Source organism: Mauremys mutica, chromosome 2 (genome assembly GCF_020497125.1).
Source record: "Mauremys mutica isolate MM-2020 ecotype Southern chromosome 2, ASM2049712v1, whole genome shotgun sequence".
Classification (NCBI taxonomy): Eukaryota; Metazoa; Chordata; order Testudines; family Geoemydidae; genus Mauremys; species Mauremys mutica.
Window position 1 is genome coordinate 31,933,338 of NC_059073.1, and position 21,745 is coordinate 31,955,082.

At 40.5% G+C, this 21,745-nt stretch overlaps 1 protein-coding gene across 3 annotated transcripts in view; it reads left to right on the forward strand.

Annotated features, from left to right (window-relative positions):
* The window catches only part of CSMD3 (CUB and Sushi multiple domains 3), a 1,155,643-nt gene that overhangs the window by 813,482 nt on the left and 320,416 nt on the right, over window positions 1-21,745 (forward strand). For all 3 annotated transcript variants that reach the window (XM_045006341.1, XM_045006342.1, XM_045006343.1), the window contains one exon: window positions 12,030-12,221. In XM_045006341.1, the coding sequence (XP_044862276.1) occupies window positions 12,030-12,221 (192 nt within the window). The remainder of the gene's footprint in view (window positions 1-12,029; window positions 12,222-21,745) is intronic.

The window sequence follows — 21,745 nt, forward strand, 5'->3', positions numbered from 1 at the left end:
TTGCTCTGGGTTCTAGATTGCTTGGAGTTTGAATGCAATAGGGTTGTGTCCTGAAAATGCATTCCATAAAGTTAAAAAAAACAAACAAAAACACATACACACCCCAAATAATCAAAACACTTTGGTACTTATTCAGTGGTGTTATTCCTGATATATACCAGTATAAAAGAGGAGAATCAGGCCCTTTAATTATAGTACAGTTGCCATGCATTCAAAAACTCAATTTATAAATCACTGTTTACTGCAAGAATCTTGATACATTTTACAAATTGATGCTATCAGTGGTAGAGCCCATTATTACACCTACAATGCCAAGTTGAAAAAATAGCTTTATTGTATATACATGGAGCTGTCATCTCCTGGAAGTAACAGTCAAATAACAAATTGTCATGGCTTCTGAATCGCCAGGAACCTTTAAACCCCGTGACTAAGTTATTTCCTTTCTGAGATAGAAATGATTGACATAGTCACAGAATAAGATGTCACTCATCAACTTTATTTACAGAATGTACACCAGTACATGATTATTTAGATGAATCCATGAAAATGTATTTTATACCATGCCTCATGGATTAATAGATTCATAAATGTCAAGGCCAGAAAGGATCATTGTCATCATCTGTTTTGACCTCCTGTATACAAGAAGTTTAAAATAGACATAAGGAAGTACTTCTTCACATAATGCAGTCAGCCTGTGGAACTTGTTGTCAGGGGATGTTGTGAAGGCCAAAAGTATAACTGGATTAAAAAAAAAATAGAAAGAATTACATAAATTCAAGGACCATAGGAACGTCAATGGCTATTAGCCAAGATGATCAGGGATACAGCCTCATGCTGTGGGTGTCCCTAAACTTCTGACTACTAGAAGCTGGGACCGGACAATAGAGGAAGAATTACTCAATAAATTGCGCTCTTCTGTTCACTCCCTCTGAAGCATATGGCACTGGCCACTGTCAGAAGACAAATACTGAGCTAGATGGACCATTGGTCTGACCCAATATGGCCAGTCTTAGGTTCTTAGAACATGGGCCAGAGAACTTCCCCAAAATAATTTCTTTTGAACTAAAAAAAAAATAAATCCAATCTTGATTTAAAAATTGCCAGGGATGGAGAATCCACCATAACTCTTGGTAACTTGTTTCAATAGTTAATTATCCTCATGGTTAAACTTTTAATGCTTTAATTCCAGGCTGAATTTGTCTATCTTCAATTTCCAACTTTTGCACCTTGTTATACCTTTGTCTGCAAGACTGAATAACCTATTATGAAATATTTGTTCCCCTTGTACTTAGACTGTGATCAAGTGACCCCTTAATCTTCTCCTTGTTAAGCTAAATAGATTGAGCTCCATGAGTCTATCACTATAAAACATGTTTTCTAAGCCTTTATTTACTCTTGTGGCTCTTCTCTGAACCTTCTCCAATTTATCAACATCTTTCTTGTATTGTGGACACCAGAACTGGACACAGTATTGCAGGAGTGATCACACCAGTGTCAAATTCAGAGGTAGAATAACCCTCTCTATTGCGACTCAAGATTCCCCTGTTTATGTATCCAAGGATCTCATTAGCCCTTTTGGCCACAGTGTTGCACCGGGAGCTCATGTTCAGCTGATTATTCAATGCACCCCCCAAATATTTTCCAAGAATCACTGCTTCCCAGTATAGAGCCCCCCACACACACATCTTGTAAGTATATCCTACATTCTTTGTTCCTAGATGTGTGTATTTATATACTACTAAAACACATAGTGTTCACTTGTGCCCAATTAAACAAGCAATCCAGATTGCTCCGCATCAACGACTGGACTCTTCATTATTTAACACTCCCCAATCTTTGTGCCATTTGCAGACTTTATCAGTGATAATTTTATATTCTCTTCCAGGTCATTGATTAAAAATATTAAATATCGTAGGGCCAAGAACCAATCCCTGAGGGACCTCAATAGAAACACACTCACTTGATGATGATTCATAGAATCATAGAATCATAGAATCTCAGGGTTGGAAGGGACCTCAGGAGGTCATCTAGTCCAACCCCCTGCTCAAAGCAGGACCAAACCCAACTAAATCATCCCAGCCAGGGCTTTGTCAAGCCTGACCTTAAAAACCTCTAAGGAAGGAGATTCCACTACCTCCCTAGGTAACCCATTCCAGTTCTTCACCACCCTACTAGTGAAAAAGTTTTTCCTAATATCCAACCTAAACCTCCCCCTCTGCAACTTGAGACCATTACTCCTTGTTCTGTCATCTTCTACCACTGAGAACAGTCTAGATCCATCCTCTTTGGAACCCCCTTTCAGGGAGTTGAAAGCAGCTATCAAATCCCCCCTCATTCTTCTCTTCCGCAGACTAAACAATCCCAGTTCCCTCAGCCTCTCCTCATAAGTCATGTGCTCCAGCCCCCTAATCATTTTTGTTGCCCCCCGCTGGACTCTCTCCAATTTATCCTCATCCTTCTTGTAGTGTGGGGCCCAAAACTGGACACAGTACTCCAAATGAGGCCTCACCAGTGCTGAGTAGAGGGGAATGATCACATCCCTCGATCTGCTGGAAATGCCCCTACTTATACAACCCCAAAATGCCATTAGCCTTCTTGGCAACAAGGGCACACTGTTGACTCATATTCAGCTTTTCATCCACCGTAACCCCTAGGTCCTTTTCTGCAGAACTGCTGCCCAGCCATTCGGTCCCTAGTCTGTAGCAGTGCATGGGATTCTTCCGTCCTAAGTGCAGGACTCTGCACTTGTCCTTGTTGAACCTCATCATATTTCTTTTGGCCCAATCCTCTAATTTGTCTAGGTCCCTCTGTATCCTATCCCTACCCTCCAGCGTATCAACCACTCCTCCCAGTTTAGTGTCATCTGCAAACTTGCTAAGGGTGCAGTCCACACCATCCTCCAGATCGTTAATGAAGATATTGAATAAAACCGGTCCCAGCACCGACCATTGGGGCACTCCACTTGATACCGGCTGCCAACTAGACATGGAACCATTGATCACTACCCGTTGAGCCCGACCATCTAGCCAGTTTTCTATCCACCTTACCGTCCATTCATCCAGCTGGCAAGAATACTGTGGGAGACTGTATCAAAAGCTTTGCTAAAGTCCAGAAATAGCACATCCACTGCTTTCCCCTCATCCACAGAGCTGGTTATCTCATCATAGAAGGCAATTAGATTAGTCAGGCATGACTTGCCCTTGGTGAATCCATGCTGACTGTTCCTGATCACTTTCCCCTCCTTTAAGAGGTTCAGGATTGATTCCTTGAGGACCTGTTCCATGATTTTTCCAGGGACTGAGGTGAGACTGACTGGCCTGTAGTTCCCTGGATCTTCCTTCTTCCCTTTTTTAAAGATGGGCACTATATTAGCTTTTTTCCAGTCGTCCGGGACCTCCCCCGATGGCCATGATTTTTCAAAGATAATGGCCAATGGCTCTGCAATCTCATCGGCCAACTCCTTTAGCACCCTCGGATGCAACGCATCTGGCCCCATGGACTTGTGCTCGTTGAGCTTTCCTAAATAGTCCCGAACTACTTCTTTCTCCACAGAGAGCTGGTCACCTCCTCCCCATACCGTGCTGCAGAGTGCAGCTGTCTGGGAGCTGACCTTGTCTGTGAAGACAGAGGCAAAAAAAGCATTGAGTACACTAGCTTTCTCCACATCCTCTGTCACTAGGTTCCCTCCCTCATTCAGCAAGGGGTCCACACTTTCCTTGACTTTCTTCCTGTTGCTAACATACCTAAAGAAACCCTTCTTGTTATTCCTAACATCTCCAGCTAGCTGCAACTCCAAGTGTGATTTGGCCTTCCTAATTTCACTCCTGCATGCCTGAGCAATACTTTTATACTCCTCCCTGGTTATTTGTCCAATCTTCCACTTCTTGTAAGCTGTTTTTTTGTGTTTAAGCTGTGTTTAAGCTGTTTTTCCCCATTGACAAATACATTTTGAGAATTCTCAGTCCATTTTGAATCAATTTAATGTTTATCATGTTAATTTTATATCATTCTTGTTTTTTTAATCAAAATGTCATGCGGCACCTAATCAAATGTCTTACAGAAGTCTTATATTAACACTATTACCTCTATAACTAAATTGTAATCTCATCAAAAATATATATCAAGTTAGAGTGACAGGATCTAATTTCCATAAACCTATGTTGATTGTCATTGATCCTTTATTAATGGAGTCCTGAATCAGCTGTTCCATTTTCTTGCCTGGGATCAGTGTCAGACTGCCAGGCCTATAATTACCTAGGTAATTTCTGTCACAGTTTCAGGATAGTTGCACCTGTATTCCCACCCCTGTAGTTTCTACAGGACACCCACTTAAGATTTCTGGCTCCGAGCTGTCTCCTCTCTTGGGCAAAGACCCATTTCTCTCTCCCTCCTGACGAGGATTTTAAGTATGCACAGCTTCCTGCCATACACAGTGATCTTTCCAACAAGCCAGTCTAGCTAAATGCCAGATCCCATGTTTTGCTCTCTCTGAGGGCTATGAACAGTGTATTGCCAGCCATTACAAGTTACCAGATTGCTCTTTCTAAGCAAGCATCTTTATTCTCAAGATAAAAGCATTACAGAGAAAACAGGTTAAAAAAAAAACAATGAAAGTTCCTATAGTCAAGCTAAAAGTTTACCAGAGATCACTCATCAGTGTTATGGGGCTCTGGGAGGCCAATGTCTTTCCAACTCTTCTGCATTTGATGAGGCCCTTGGACAGATGGGATGGATTGTCTGTTTGCTGGATTAGAAAGAAGGTCCCGAGTCAGTTTAAACCCAGCTTTTTTATATCAAGTGCCCTTTCTTTGTATGTTGCTTTCTGGAAAAAAAATAGTTTTAGCCAATATATGCAACCATCCCCAGTAATTGATATCTCTGTGGAAGTAACCTATGTAATTCACCTTATCTGTCCCCTACTGGTTTTAGTTCTTGATGGAACTGTGGCAACCCTTTCATAGAGTTACACACAATCCCTGGCCCACAGTTTTACATAAATCATTCATACACTTAACATAATATGGTCCCCAAAAATATTGCATGAAGTTGCAACATCTGTGACAATCCCATTTATCTCTTTTAGCTATCTTCCACTCTCTTGGTATTTTCCCAGTGTTACGAGACTTACTGAAAATCAACATTAATGGTTTAGCTAAGCTACTTGGCCAGCTCCTTTAAAACTCTTGAATGTTAATTCTTTGCTGACGTACTGATTTAAAAATGTCTAACTTTAGAAGCTCCTGTTTATCAACCTCATAAGTTACTACTGAAATGTAAAGAGTGTCGTCGTCATCGTCGTCATCATCATTATCAGAAGAGTACGTCATGTGGCTTTTCCCCAAATACAGAACAGAAATATTTATTGAACACTTTTTCCTTTTCTGCATTATTATTATTGATAATGTTACCATTTCCATCTAGTAACTGAACCAGTACTTTTGTTAGGATTCTTTTTGTTCTTAATATATGGGAAAAAAAAACCACTCCTACTTATTTTCCTTAATTCTTCTGGCCACCGATTTTTTTTCTTGCGTCCCTTTGTTTCCTTTATTAGTTTTCTACAATTCCTTGCTTCTAAATTATTTTATTTCTATGGCTGGAACATAGAATGTTAGCAGACAGCATTGTGTTCAAACCCAGTCTAGCTATCCTCAAACACTTAGATTTCCTTGGTTGTTGCCATTGACCAGGGCTATCACTCATTCCCCTGGTCTAAGTCTCACTCAAGTCCGCCATTGGGCTAGAGTCATTGGCCTGAAAATGATCAATCTCTTTACATATTTAAACTGGTATAATGCCATTGATTGACTACAGTCGTGTTACTCCTGATCTACACTGGTGTCTCCTGTCTGGGGTGACAGTGGTGTAAAAGTTGCCTGACCCCTCTGAATCCCCATTGCAGATACATGCACACACCAAACACACACATACGCACACCCCACACATGAACACACACACACAAACACACACTCTGTGTGCATGCATAGGTAACACACACACCTCCTGGGTGTGGTGCTATGTCCCATCTAGTGTCACTGAGACCACTTAGAGAGAGATTAATGAGTCTGCTCTATAGACTTAGCTAAGGGGCATGTGGCTTTTAGCTCATGTAGTTGAGGCTCATGCACTAAGCTCCAAAGATCCCAAGTTCAATCACACCTGCCAGCAACCAGGGTCTGTCAGCATTACACACACAGACATTCACTCTATTAATATTTTCATTGAGCTGTGTGGATCTGTGATAGCTATTAAACTGAACATTGGATAAGAGTCCTTTTCCCATATGAAATATAGCTTGCAGCAATATATGTATGTTACATAACTTCACCACAAAATTCAATAGCTGTGTTCAGTAGCAGTCCTTTTGTTGCACAACAAATTAATTACTGCCAAGATTAGAATATAATGCAGACTGTCCTTGTACACAATTTTTAATTGAGCATGTCACAAGGAGCTTTACAGTTTATCAACAAGCCTATGATAAGCTGTGGTAGCCAGCTCCATTCACTTTACAGAAAGACTTCTTTCGAGACTGCATTGCAGGTGTGATAGAAAGGTTATAAGGGACTTTATCTTTGCTAGAATTTGTGCTTACTCCACACATTTTCATAGGGAATGATGATTGAGAGAACTGAACAGCTAATAGAAAGGGATTCTTCAATACAGCTAGAAGCCACTTAAGTCACTTGATGAGAGAGTGGTGGAAGGAAGAAAGGCATAAAACTGAGACAAAAAGGAAAATGAATAGAAAGCAAGACAAAAATCAAATAAAAAGACACCTCACAAAGATAATAAATGCATGTCAGAAAAAAAATGCAAACAATATGAATGATGAGTGAGTGTCAGACACAGAAAAGGAAAAGAGAACAAATATAGGATGGGGAAAATTAGCCTAGGAGTTATACAAGGCAGTTGTTGAGAAAGTTGTGGGACTAGTGGCATCAGAATAACCCTCATATTCTCAAGTGATGCATAGATTGCATGAGGATGCATAGTATAGAGATTTTCTCACGCCTGTCTCCTGCATGTGAAGGGTTAGATTGTTTTTTGGTTTTGTATTCTGATTTTGGTTTTTTGTGGGGTTTTTTTGCATTTGGCCCTAGGTAAAGCATGTTTCTGTGTTCTAGAATTCTTATCCTGGGTATTTGATTTTACTAGGCATCTGACCACTTCCTTTTCCCCTTCAAATCAAACACATGAGAGAAATGACTAGTTACAAATATAATTTTCAGCAAAGTAAGAGATGGCTCTTACTTTGCTGAAAATTATATTTATTGAATTTTAATAGTTGAATGATGAAAGTTGATACATTTGTATGTTGTATATTGATACATCTACAGATAAAGAAATTATGAGTATTAGAAATACAATAAGAGAACTATTAATTTCACCGGGTAGAACAAACACAGGATCTTTTAAAAAGAAAAATTCAAAAGGATAATATTTTTGTTAGCTAGGTTTTAACCCTCAGTTATTCTTACAGCATAAAATGGAATCTGGAAGGAAGTAAAAATAATACATGTTACAAGATTACAAATGGCAGTTTAAATTCAAAAGTTTTGTATATACCAGTAGAGATTGCATTCCATCTGAGTGTATTTTAAGAATACATTACTTCATATATAGAACAACATATAGGGCTACCTTTTCAAATCAGTGTTGCAAATAATGCAGGCTAAAAAATAAGGGGAAAAACATTGCTGTCTTCAAAACTGCCTGGCAAATGAGATGTAAAGAAAAAGGCTTGCCATGCAGGGGATCCAGAAGTTTCCTCTGCCATTCAAGCTACTTAGAGATTTCAGATTCCTCTCCACCAGTAGGAAGAGGTCAGTTTTAGGGATGGGAAAATATAGTTAAGGATCAATCCAAACCTTCTCTTTAAACTTAAATTTTTAACCGGTACTTAATGTTATGAAAAAAGTTCATTAACTTTAAAAAATAATAATGTTTCCATACCTAGTTTCATATGGGTCCAGAGGATGAAGTACTAAAATACTGCATAAAAAGCTATTCTCTTTTTTTTTTTTTTTTTTTTACTTTTAATAGAAATATTCTTATCAGTTCTCTTCACATTTTGTTTCTGTGTACAGTGGTATAATCTTAAAAGAGCCCACTGGTTTGACAGAGATTCCCTATGCTTTTAAATGGAAAAAAATAGTAGAATTGGTGATATCTCCCAAACCTAAATATATATATTTTAATACAGATACAAATAAGAAACTCGAAAGCATCAGAAGCATGGCAGATATCTGAGTGGGTAAAACCTGGGCAGTACCCATACACCCTTTGCCCCACAAACCTATCAACTATCTACTGTTATGTAACTGTATCCTTGAAAAGCTATTATTACTGACAAATTAGGAATAAAACTTCCAAGATATTGTATGACAAGCTATCTTAATTATCAAACTCTTCTAGTAATGTATAGGTTTGCAGACTGCTTATAGTAAAAACAAACAAACAAAAAACCTCAAAGGGACCAGATCTTCTTGTGATAAGACTAGAGTCTTTGCTTGTTAAAGTACAGAAATTGCATTCCAACATATGCAGCAATGCAAAAAAATAGATTAATAAAATATGGATTATAGATTATTTTTTCTTCAAAATTTAAACTACAAAATACTAATATATATCAGTCTTGGACTCTATATCTGATTCTTGAGGTGAGACCAGTTCAGTGTCCACTCCTTTTTTCTGGGTTGCTCTTCTATAGACTTAAAAATAAGCAGAAATCTTATCAAGCTCTACAGATATGAAAGGATATGAAACTATAGATCTGACCCAGTTTTTTTTACAGTGTCTCTTGATGAAAGCTTTTTCATCTTTTTTAAGTAAAGGAGGTGTGCAATTTGGATAAATACTGAGTTTGATGGTGTGGAACAAGAATTCATTTGAAATTTGCTTAAAAAAAAAACATGTTGTGAGGGAAATTACGGTGGGTTTACAACTTTGGCCAGGCTTTTAGGCCTAAACTTCAGATAAGCTTGTTTCTAGGCTGTGTTGAATTTTGGTTCAGCTTGTCTCTGTGTATAACGGGAAGAGAGGAGGGGGACAGAGTGATGAAAGAGTAATGGAAAGTTGCTTCTGTGTGTCGAGGTAAAAGGAGTCACAGTGGAAAGTTCCCAAAATGGAACAATGGCTTTTCTGTACAAAGGGCATGCGGGGGCAGAGTGGTGTGGTCAGGGGCCCATGAAAGAGAAACTGGAATTGGATAAAGGGACTACAGAAAAGGTGTTAGAACAGTCAAATCACAAACGTGGCTAGGAATGACAATAACAGGAAAAACCATAAATGGAATGGTAATTGGTCAGCTCGCTTGTGATTAACGTTGTATCCCAAATAAGGCAATTAAAATATGTAACAAGTGTGCTATGTTTTGCGGTTTTAGCCTTTATAAGCTTGGTAAAATTTGTGGAGAGCAGAGCAGTTTGCCTCTTGCGTGGGGCCATGCTGACTCTCCCTGCATATATGCTGGTATAAAATAAAGGAGCCTCAGGCTGTCTGATCTAAAATCAACCGTGTGGTCAATTTTCCACAACAATGTTATAGAATGAGAGGGGTGCGTAAATTACCAATACAGATGCAGTTGAGATTCCCCCTCCCCCGCCCCATTTTTAAAGAAGCCTCTTAAATAAAAGCACCGGCAAGTAGAATTTTCCACATTAGACAAATGTAAGAACTCATTTCGCTATTCCCATAAAACAAAGGAAAATCAGAGGAATCTATCCTTTCAAGAACACCAATGAGTCTTAAGTACCTGATATGTGATTTTTTTCTTGTTCATCTATGTCGGAGAATAAGCTCTTATATTTTAAAATGGAAGTGAGACTGACTGTTTAATGTGAAACTGTATATTCTAAATTAGTAGCTAACTGTTCAGTTTGTCAGATAAACTTACATAGATCTCTGCAAATTGTCAAACCTCCTATGAGGTCATATATGAGATCTGAATTTTAGAAGTGGAAATTCTCAAATCCAGAAATCCAAATTCAATAACAGTCACATTACTTATAGACAGAGAAGCTGCCATCTGTAGTGTCCCAACTCTTTGATTTAAAAAAGAAAAGAAAAAGTTCCTTGTCCAGCAAATTCTTATTCCTTTATCAGTGGTGTGAATTCACATAGTGTGATGGGGCAAGGCCAGATGGCTACAGTAAAGTAGTAAGGAACAGGTATGTTAGCCCCAGGCTAACCAAATCCCTAGTACCATGGTAACCAAATGGCAGTTGCTCCAGGTTAATCAAGACATCTGGGGCCATTTAAGATCTTTCTAGAAGGCAGTGGAGATAGCTATATTGATTGGGCCACCTGAAGCCAATCAAGGGCTGGCTGGAACTAGTTAAAAGCCTCCCAGTTAGTCAGTGAGTTTGGGGTGTGAGGAGCTGAGAGGGAGAGGGTGTGCTGCTGGAGGATTGAGGAGTACAAGCATTATCAGACACCAGGGAGGAAGGTCCTGTGGTGAGGATAAAGAAGGTATTTGGAGGAGGCCATGGGGAAGTAGCCCAGGGAGTTGTAGCTGTCATGCATCTGTTACAGGAGGCACTATAGACAGCTGCAATCCACAGGGCCCTGGGCTGGAACCTGGAGTAGAGGGCGGGTCCCCTCAAACCTCCCAACTCCTGATCAGACCCAGGAGGAGTTGACCCAGACTGTGGGTTCCACCAGAGAAGAAGATCACTGAGGTGAGCAAATCCGCCAATAAGCGCAGGACCCACCAAGGCTGAGGAGGAACTTTGTCACAATAGTCGAGAAGGAGGAGCCAAAAGTAAGTTAAACACACCAATATACAGTGAGGATAACAGACATGACAGTTGGCAACTAACTCCCTGAAGCTGCAAGATGAGCTATCAAATAAGTTTAACTGGTTTAGGGTTAACTTGTGCCTGACATACAGTGGCCTGTGCTGGGTGTGTGTGGAGCTGCACCACCACTTTATCAACATGTTGCTGGAGGTCACATAAAGAAGGGAGGTTTATAATTTTGAGGCTATTAGATATTTTTTTCTCACCTTAAAGGTGCAAATGCATACCCAGTTGAGGGGGAAAAAACAATATAAAAACAATAATATATGTCAGTACTATAACCTTATATTTTATAATAGCAGCTTTCTCCCACCAGGTCCTAAACTGTATGTAAGAATCACTTCAGGCACCATTAGAATGGAATGCAGCAATTGTCCAACAATGCACAGTCATTCTACTCAATTGTTAAGGGCAGGATATGAAAGCATTACTATTATATATACAGATGCATAGTAGGTGGCATTTAAGTAGGCAGAGTGTATTTTAGATGAAAAACTGAATATTTTGGCCATAGTATATAATACATAAAGTTTAGGAGAAGATATTCATCAATCTGTGTGCACATTTGCTCTAGCAATTAATGTGATTGCACACGCAATCAGAGTAATAGTGTGTGGAAATGGTGAATTAGACATGTTACATGAGCTCAGTTCTGCTTACTGGTACTTTGATTGCAAGTTCTATCTGAGTAAGTGCATTCATATTTTTAATAGGCCAGTACATCAACAGTTACAAAAGTGCAGCAGAATGTGGTTGCATAATGTGTGCATGTGTGTGCCTTAAAAGTGACTTCAAGGTTTGTTACAAAATATTAAACAATGGATACATTTAAGAAAAAAACAGTATTCAGAAAATATGGAGATGTAGTGGAGTGTAAGTGAATTATGCAACTTGCTCTTCTTGACCCAGCTTTCTCCTTCTCATTCTCTAAAATGTCCCTTTGTTTAGTAGCTCAGATTGTAAAGTCTGCTAGTAAATCTATAACGGCAGTATAAAGTATTGAAATGCTATACAGAATATATTTATAAAATATGTGACATTCAGTAATTAAAAGAAATGGCAAATAAAACGAATAATTGTATCAAAGAAACATTTTAACTGGCGGATAGATTTTTGGTTAATTTCCCAAAAGCACAAAGGCCATGGAAGAATGACTTAACAGATATAAAAAAAAATACAGTATAATTAATGTAGATTAAAAGCTGACATTTCTTTTGTCTTTGTTAGGCTCTGTAGCCACCGCCTGCCGTGATCCTGGTGTTCCTATGAATGGAACTCGAAATGGGGATGGAAGAGAACCTGGAGACACTGTTATTTTTCAGTGTGACCCTGGATATGAGCTTCAAGGAGATGAGAGGATAACCTGCATTCAGGTAGAAAATCGGTACTTCTGGCAGCCCAGCCCACCAGTCTGTATAGGTATGCAGAAAACAAGAGAAAATGGAAATACTTTTCTAATTGTGAAACCATACCACAGTTAGTCAAACCGTACTATAACCCTGCTTTTATTGGTCCACCTTCAAAAACTTATGGAACTAGCTCTAAAGAGTACTGTGCATCTGACAAATCACTTTGTAAAAGATCTGATGGGAAGTTATCATGTTCTTTCTTCAATCATCAGCCTGGTGGCTCTCAAACAGCCTTTTCTCACACTCTTCTTCACAGGTCATATAATCTAGAGTTAGATGGCCTATGACAGAGGAAGCATGAGGGAAGATGCCAAAGACACCAATAGTTTTTACTTGAAACAAAACATTTGGAAAGTTCCAGGGGACTAGGATTAAAGCTAATGTGCCAGTCTTTAAAAAGGATAAATGAGATGACCTGAGTAACTATAGGCCGGTTAGCCTGATATTGATCTGGGGCAAAATCATGGAAAGACTGACCTGGGACACACTCAGTAAAGAAGTAAATGATGGTAACGCAATTAATGCTGATCAGCGTGGTTTATAGAAAATATGCCAAACTTGATATCGCTTGATATTGATGAGAACAGAAGTTTGATTAAGGACATCATCTGCTTATACTTCTGTAAGGCATTTCACTCAACCACACACACCATTCTGATTTTTTTTAAGAGCACTATACGAAATCAGTGTAACCAATATTAAATGAATTAAAAACTGATTACTTTTTTGCTGATATATCAGTTAATTACACTAGAGAATCATCATCCAATAGGGTGTTTCTAGTGGGGTCCTGCTGGGATCTGTTCTTGGCCCAATGCTGTTCAATATTCGTATCAATGATCTGGAAGTAAATATAAAATTACTACTGCTAAAATTTGCAGAAGACACACAACGTGATGGAGTAGTAAATAATGATGAGCACAAGTCAGTTACACAGATCAACCTGGATCTCTTGTTAAAATGTACTCATGTGAACAGTATGCACTTCAGTGCAGCCAAATAGAAGGTCCTACATCTAGGAGCAAAGAATGTAGATCACACTTAAATTATGGTAGATTTTATCCTGAAATGCACTGACACTGAAAAGGACGTATGGCTCATGGTAGATAACCATGAGCTCTCAGTGTGATACTGTAGCTAAAAGGGTAGAGATGTGATCCTTGGATGTATAAGCAGAGGGATGTCAAATACAAAGTTCATACTATGTCTGTATATGAAATTAGTGAGATTGTTACTAGAATTTTGTATCCCGTTCTGGTATTCACACTTCAAAAAGTTGAAAAATTGGAAGAGGTTTATAAAATTGCTACAAAATTTGATCTGAGGTCTGGAAAAATATGTCTTGTAGTGGCATAGGCAGAGTGCATGGTGATATGATGTGGTATAAAGATATTTATTGGCATTAATTTGAGATTACTTGCATAATGTTTTAAAATTTTACACATCATGATTATTGAGCCAATTATAAACCAATGGTAGTAATCATAATATTATCAAAAAAACTTTTATCCTACTACATACCACCATGTAGTCTTTCTCTTTTTCTCCCTCTCTTGGTGTAGATATATATACTCTGATTTTCTAAACTGGGTAAGTGCAATTGCTTGCCTAATATCTGTGTTCAGTTTCCACACTTGTGGACACAATCACCTAATTTGGACACACAATCACATTAACCATTTATGCATATTAGGATGAATTACAGTTTTGAAAATCAGGCTTTAAACACTTGAATGTTGACTTCTGTTGACCATGCATTATTATGAGCATTTATTACTGAAAGACTGAAGCGCAGTATCCAGATCTTATCTTGGTGTCCATAAGCATTTCTAATGTTCCTTTTTTAGTCAGAAGCACTCCAAATCACTGAACTGCATTATTACTTTCCTTGTAGTTCTTTCTAGATAGGAGGGTACTATTTAGGCTATGTTATGCCCATACACAGACATCAGAGTTGTCCTAGGCAGTAATATTTTCCAGGCTTAATTTCATCATAATTTATAGTTTAGTGAGGGCTGACAATTTGCCATACATATGACCACTTTGATGGGGAAATGAGAGGCAGGACTAACTCTTGATTTGCATGTCCCAGCTTTTTTTGTTGTTGTTGTTGGGAGGGGGGCGGTAAATTTATGTATTCTCCAAAAGTCCTCTCCTTTCTCCTATAGTGTATTGCTATTATTGAGACTGTTTATTGACACTATCTTTGGTGTCCACCCTCTTGTTCTACTCTGTGGCAGACTAGTAAGAGAGACCTGCATATCAACAGCACCAGAAAATTACCACAAGCTAATTTTTGACACACTCATTTGGAATCTTCAAATTTCTGAAAATTAAAATTCTGCTTGTTTGGAGGTTTGGAGTGCTCCTGTAATTCCAACAGATCTTGAGCATGTAATTGCTGAAGTTAGTGTAAAATAAGCATTGGAAAAAAGCAGCATTGCATTATGCTGTTTCCTTTTCCTTCCCTTGACTTGCTTCTCCCGCAAACAAAAACAACAATAAAAACTACGGAGTGCATATTTGGCAACTGCTTTTCCATGATGATTTAAGTTCCCTAATTAATGGGAGCATTAATACATGAACATTGAAGTACATGGATAGAAAATCATAGTATTTATAAGTTAGCACTGCTTTCCAGATATGTTCTACCGGTGGCTTTGTGCTATTCTTGGATAAATTGGACTGAAATGGCATGGGAAGTTTCCTGGATTTTGTGGCAGTATGATGTGGCAAACTAGAAATACTGTGACCATTTTTCTTTTAAATAGTGTTTTTTATTAAATATGAAATAGAAAAATGCAATCAGTACAATAGGCCTTGTCACTCAGTGTGACAGATTTTTGTGTTAACAGCAGATGACTACATTAGACAGGGATAGGTAGGGCTTTGGGGCGTGGTTTGGGGAGTGCAGGAAGTTTTGGATTATGAAATAAATACATTTAATAGTACAGTAGAAAGAGAGCCTGAGACATAAGGCCTTGTATCAGAAACCCGGTGTGAGGCCTAAGGCCTGAACTAAAGTACCGTATTTTCCGGCGTATAAGGTGACTGGGCGTATAAGACGACCCCCTAATTTTCCAGTTAAAATATAGGTTTTGGCCTATACTCGCCGTATAAGACTACCCCCCCTTCCGAGGCAACACCATTTAATAACATCAGATTTGATTTAAATAATTTTAATTAAAATGGTTTTGACTTACCGGTACTTACCGGGAGTCAGAGGGCTCTGGGCTGCCCACTGTGGCGGGGAGCCCAGAGCCTTTTAAATCCCAGCCGTGGTGGGGAGTCAGAGGGCTCTGGGCTTCCCGCTGAGGCGGGGAGCACAGAGCCTTTTAAATCCCAGCCGCGGCCGGGAGTCAGAGGGCTCTGGGCTGCCCGCTGCGGCGGGGAGCCCAGAGCCTTTTAAATCCCAGCCGCAGCGGGGAGTCAGAGGGCTCTGGGCTGCCCGCTGCGGCGGGGAGCACAGAGCCTTTTAAATCCCAGCCGCGGCTGGGATTTAAAGGGCTCAGGGCTCCCCGCGGCTGCCAGCAGCCCAGAGCCCTTTGAATCCCACTCCCCCCCATACCTAGGGATGCAGGGCCAGCTCCACCGAACTGCAAAATCAAAACAGAACGTCCCTGTGCTGATACTGTATGTACCGCGCTGAGCCAATCACGGCAAGCGGTGTCATCTATTAATGCATACAAAGCCTGCTCGGATTGGCTGAGTCAGAGAGGCGGGCTCTTTGCCAATCCGAGCAGGCTTTGTATGCATTAATAGAGTACACCGCTTGCCGGGATTGGCTCAGCGCGGTACATACAGTATCAGCACAGAGACGTTCTGTATGTAGCCGAAGCTACAGTATGTTTATACCCGGCGTATAAGATGACCCCCAATTTTTGGGGGTTGTTTTTTAGTATAAAAAGTCGTTTTATATGCCGGAAAATACGGTAGTGGTCAAGCTTTGCTGATATAAAGCAAAGAAGCAAAGTTAGCAGAAGTCAGCTTCTGCCTGCTTGCAAGCTCACAGAACCTGGCAAGAACAGGGCCGGTATTGCAAAAACATACACGTTCCTAAGAAAGGCTAAGCACAGGACACTCATGCAAACACATTCCAGAAGGATGGTACCAGAACACCCTGATACCAAGTATGGTAAAAACATCCCCTCACAAAATATAACAGGACCATGCTGACCTCTCTTAACGATAAGGTCAGGATGACAGTACAATGGATAGAGATGTTTTGATCAAGCCAACATGTAAAAGGTAATGGGGTGATAACAACCCATGGCAGGGGGCAGTAACTAACTATGTCAGAGGGGAAAAACTTAACTTGTTTGTATCAGTGTATAAAAAAGAGTCTCAGAGAGAGTGTCTGTGGCCAGCCTAGGAGGGATGGAAAGTCCCACCATTCCCTGAGTACGTCCATTGTCATGGGCATACACGTGCTAGCGTAACTGTAGACATTGATCTGGGGAGCTAGGACTGTGCTTTGTCGACAATAAACCTGGCTGGGTGTCTTCATGGCTTAACTGATCTTGTGGTCATTGGGCGGTTGACTTGAGATCTGCTGTGCTAGCAACCTGCACAGAGCTGGGAAAGCATACAGAGGGAACAGAAGCAGCCAAACATCTGACAACAAATAGGTTGCTGTTTCTGGAGCTGTACAATATCTTATAATGCTGCCAGGTAAAATGTCAACTTTAGGTTTCAGACTTCACAACCTATTCAAATGAATGAGGCATAGCTCACTTCTCAAATATTTCAGGCCTTCTGCAGATTCAAGAAGGCAGCACTGCATAATTTTACATATAGTTCACATTTTCAAGGGTCTGTTTTCAAAAAAATAAAGCTAGAATTCTTTTTTTAAATGGAAGGTTTGATTAGGAAGCACAGTTCTCCAGGATGGGCCGTGCAAAGGGTGGATTTCATTGCAAACTTTCACGAAATTGTAGACTAGATGAAACCCTGCCTATGTCCAGCTTAAAGGACTTACCGGTACGCCGGAATCCAGCGCGGGTTGTGGCCCCAAACGGAAGAGGTGGTGGCTGGGAGCCCCAGGGCCTTTAAATCACCCCGGAGATGCCAGCTACAGAGGCAGCTGAGAGCCGCAGGGCTCAGGGACAAATTAAAGAGCCCAGGGCTCTGGCCGCCGCAGAGCTCCATGCCCTTTAAATCACCGCTGCTGGAGCTCTTGCAGAGCAGGTGGCGCTTTAAAAGGCCTGGGGCTCACTGCAGCGACTGGAGCCCTGGGCCCTTTAAATCACTGCCGGAGAAGCTGGTTCAGTCCGGCATGGCGTACCGGCTCTTGCCGATACGCCATACTAGCTTACTTTCACCTATGCCTAGATCATAATAACATAATAAATACATCTACAAAAAAGTAAAACACCAAATGAAAATACCCTGTAACAGATCCTTTACAGCTTTTATTTTTAATCATGTTAGTGATCTGTGGCCTAGAGAACAATTTACAGGGAGGGGTTAACTAGTTTTATTTAAATCTATTTAAAAGTAAGTGACATCTTCAGTCTTTTTAGAATTGTAATCATAAAATGGTTCATGCGGCTGGAATTGTACAGTTCATTTTTAAAACAAAGAAAATTAACCAAGGGAAAACCAAACTGATCTTAAAAATCAGATCTTCATGAAACTAGATAGTTTTGTCTTTTATAGCAGAGTTGGCATTAATAAGAACAGAAAATGTTGCAATGTTCTTTATCAATATTTGATTAATTCATTCAAATTGTTCTAGGATGGCCAAACTTCAAACAGCTTTGTTCTTTGTGAAGATCTGTCAGCAATGATTATCCCAGATTAAAAACAAAAACAAAAACATCAAACAAAAATTCCCCTATTGAAACTACATTTGATTGTTCTTGTCAGCATGTAATACATTAAAAAAACAAATAAAAAGAAAGGTTGAAGGCGCTGAGATAGCACATCCTGTAATACCACAAAGATTTAATGGGTTCTAGGCTGACCTTTTGGAGCAGGTGGACATTAAAAAAACATCTTAGACAGTTCTATGAATTACTTGGTAGGGTATTAGTTGCACTGTTCACATCTTTCCTCTACTCACCACCATATCTATATAGTGGTATTAACAATGGCTACTGAGGCTTTACTGGGATAGCCTACTAGTAGTTCCCATTAAGGCATTGTAGAAAAGTGAATGCAAATGTCATTCTTCCTAGATTATTCAGCACTAAATTGCACCAGTGTGGAGGTGGTGTGCTTGAGTGATATTATACTGAATTTTGAGATGTGGAAGATATTGCTTAATTCTGGGTGCAGGGTGTGTCCTTTCAGCTCAATTATGGGTTAAAGATGGTTCTAAACAAAAAGGTCACATAAGTCTGAGCAGCATTTTCCATAATGAAGCAGGTGGATGCTTGATTCTGAAATGCCTAAGATTTAACTTCCTGCATGTATAAGGAAGGGAACAAAGGGAGAGAAAATCTTCAAATGATTTTAGAGCCTAATGCAAGGTGAGGAAATTACTGCTCCTGTAGTGCATTTTGCCTAGGAGATGATTTACAAAACTGAAGATTAAAGATTATTTTTACACCAAGTATATACGTCTTCATCTTGGGCTCTGGAGAGCCTGCCACACTGAGAAATAGCTAGTCTTCTTGGCAAGTGGTAGACGAAAGGGATTGTCTCTATGGAGTGTCTACCCACCAAAACAGATACAATCGTTGCTAAAGAATATAAATTAAACAGATCTGAGTGTTTACTGAGAAAGAGACTACAAACAAGAAAATAATAAAGCAAGGGACCAGCTAGATAAAAATAAATGCAATAGTGTATATGGCTATAAATATTTAATATATATGGAGATATACCTATCTCATAGAACTGGAAGGGACCTTGATAGGTCATTGAGTCCAGCCCCCTGCCTTCACTAGTAGGACCAAAAGTCACTATGGCTATGAGAAAGTCACTTATGACTGGATGTCATTTTGAAACCCTAGATTTAAAATATATACCAGCAATGGCTTCTTCTTCTTCTTCAATGCTTAGCCGAACAGTGGGCTGTAGCTATCGTTCACCATTTGGTCCATTCCTGCACGGCTGCAAGGGCTTGACAGCCCAAGAGTCTAACATCGAAACAGACTTGATGAACCCATGTAATAGGGGGGTCTGCCTCTGGGTCGCCTCCACCCTTCGGTTAGTGGAATTTTATCCTGGATGTTACAAGCCACCCGGAGGATAGTGTTCACTGGAATGTCTTGTGGCATTCTCACGACATGTCCAAAAAGTGTAAGGCACCATCTGCAGACAATGACCCCAGTAGACTGTAGACCAGAGTGACCATAAACATCAGCATTACAGATGAAGTCATACCACTTTCTGCCCAATTTAATATGTTGGCATTTTGTGTGGAAAGCCTACAGCTTTGTCCAGTCTGAGCGGTGTAGTGTCCATGTTTCACAGCCATACAACAGTACTGGAAGGATACAGCTCAAATAGATCCTGAACTTTGTTGTCATTCTGAGATGATGTTGGTTCCATATTCATTGTCAATTACCCATGGCAGATGCTGTGATGGCAATATGATGGAGAACCTCCGTGTGAGATTTGGAGGAACTGATGAGCATAGAACCCAAATAGCAAATGTGGATACCGCTTCGACAGTTTCATTACTCAAAGAGATTGGAGTTGCAGGTGGACCTGGTCCTAGGTTTTGCAGCTTTGTCTTTGACCATGAAACATGAAGGTCAATCTTAGCCAACTCCTCCTCCATTTGCGGGAGTGCCTCACAAAACCTGTTGGAGGTGTGTACTAGAAGAACAACGTCATCAGCGTAGTCAAAGTCTGAGAGCAAGAGATCACCAAGCTTAATGCCTATGGACCTGACGGAATGCTACATTATGAAATCCATTGCCCAACAAAAGAATGCAGGGGCCAAGATGCAGCCTGCCTGACACTAATGGTTCCATTATGCAGCTCTCTAATCAAGTCTAGCAGAGTGGTAGGACACCTATGCCCTTTAAGGCCTTCCATAGAGTGACACGGTCAACTGAATCAAATGCAGCCTTAAGATCAATGTATGCTACGTGCAGGGGCTTCCTGAATTCACGATGTATCTCCAACAAGTGGAGGGCCAAAATGGCATCTAATGTGGACCTGCTCAGAAAGCCTGACTGTTGGGAGTGACACTTCCAATGTAGCAGGGGCTCTAAGCATGCCAGCTCTAAGTGTGCCAGCAGAACATGTGTAAACACCTTCCCTGGAATGGACAGCAAGGTGATCGGTCTGTAGCTCTTACATTCACTGTGCGGTGCCTTGCCCTTATAAAGTAAGATCACAATACCATCCTTCCAGGCAGTTGGCAAGGTTCCAGATCTCCACACCAGACGAAAGATGGCCAGAAGTGATTCCACTATAGAGTCAATAGCACATTTTAGCAGTTCTGGGGAGATGCCATCAGTGCCGGCTGCGCATCTGTTTTTCAGTTTAGAGATGGCATGCTTCACTTCATACAATGTTGGTGCATTAGTACAAGGGTCTGGGTCTTGAACCACAGTGGTTGCCAGATCATCCAGCTCTGAGCAAGCAACAGCTGGAGAGTTGTTCAGGGCACTGTGATAATATTCCACCCAGAGTAAGAGGATGTCATCATCCATTTTTCATGGATAGCCTTGGCTGTCATTCAGGATGCTCTTGACTGCTGAGGTTGTGGATCATGCAGAATGCTGGCTTTAAATTGCCTCTGGCTAAGCCAAATTCAACATCATCCACCTCTTGGTTATAAGTATCCGAGGGATAGCCGTGTTAGTATGGATCTGTAAAAGCAACAAAGAGTCCTGTGGCACCTTATAGTCTAACAGAAGTTTTGGAGCATGAGCTTTCGTGGGTGAATACCCACTTCGTAGTCCATGCATCCGATGAAGTGAATATTCACCCACGAAAGCTCATGCTCCAAAACTTCTGTTAGTCTATAAGGTGCCACAGGACTCTTTGCTGCTCTTGGTTATAATATGCCTCACAATTGCAGAGTGCCAGGGTGTTAAATTTTCATTTCAGCTGATTACGAGTGTGCTTATTGCCACACTGGTGAGCTGTGGCCTTCAATTTAATTATCTGGTAGGCCACTTCCAATTACCATGGTTGGCGTGCCAGGCACCTATAGCCAATAGTATGCTTCGCGGATTGGGGGAGGATAGAAATGAACAGAGACTAGGCAACCTCCATGTCATCCAGCAGGTTGGCTAGAGCCAAGAATCTGTTGCTGACGTTGATACAAATCCTATTGGCTAAACCTGGCATGTGAAATGTGTCCGTGTCAAACTTCTTCATCATTGCAGAGGGCTTACCTGCTCTTTGGAGCTTCAACACCATACGGGCAATCACTAGGTGGTGGTCTGTGTTCGCCGCACATTCCGCACCACAATATACTCTACAGGAGATGAAGAGATGCCTGTCATCTGTAATGATGTGGTCCAATTCCTTGAGTGACACCATCGTGTGAGATCCATGACATCTGGTGTACGCATCACCACTTGAACCATGATACAAGAATGGAAAGATTCTGGGAGGCACAGA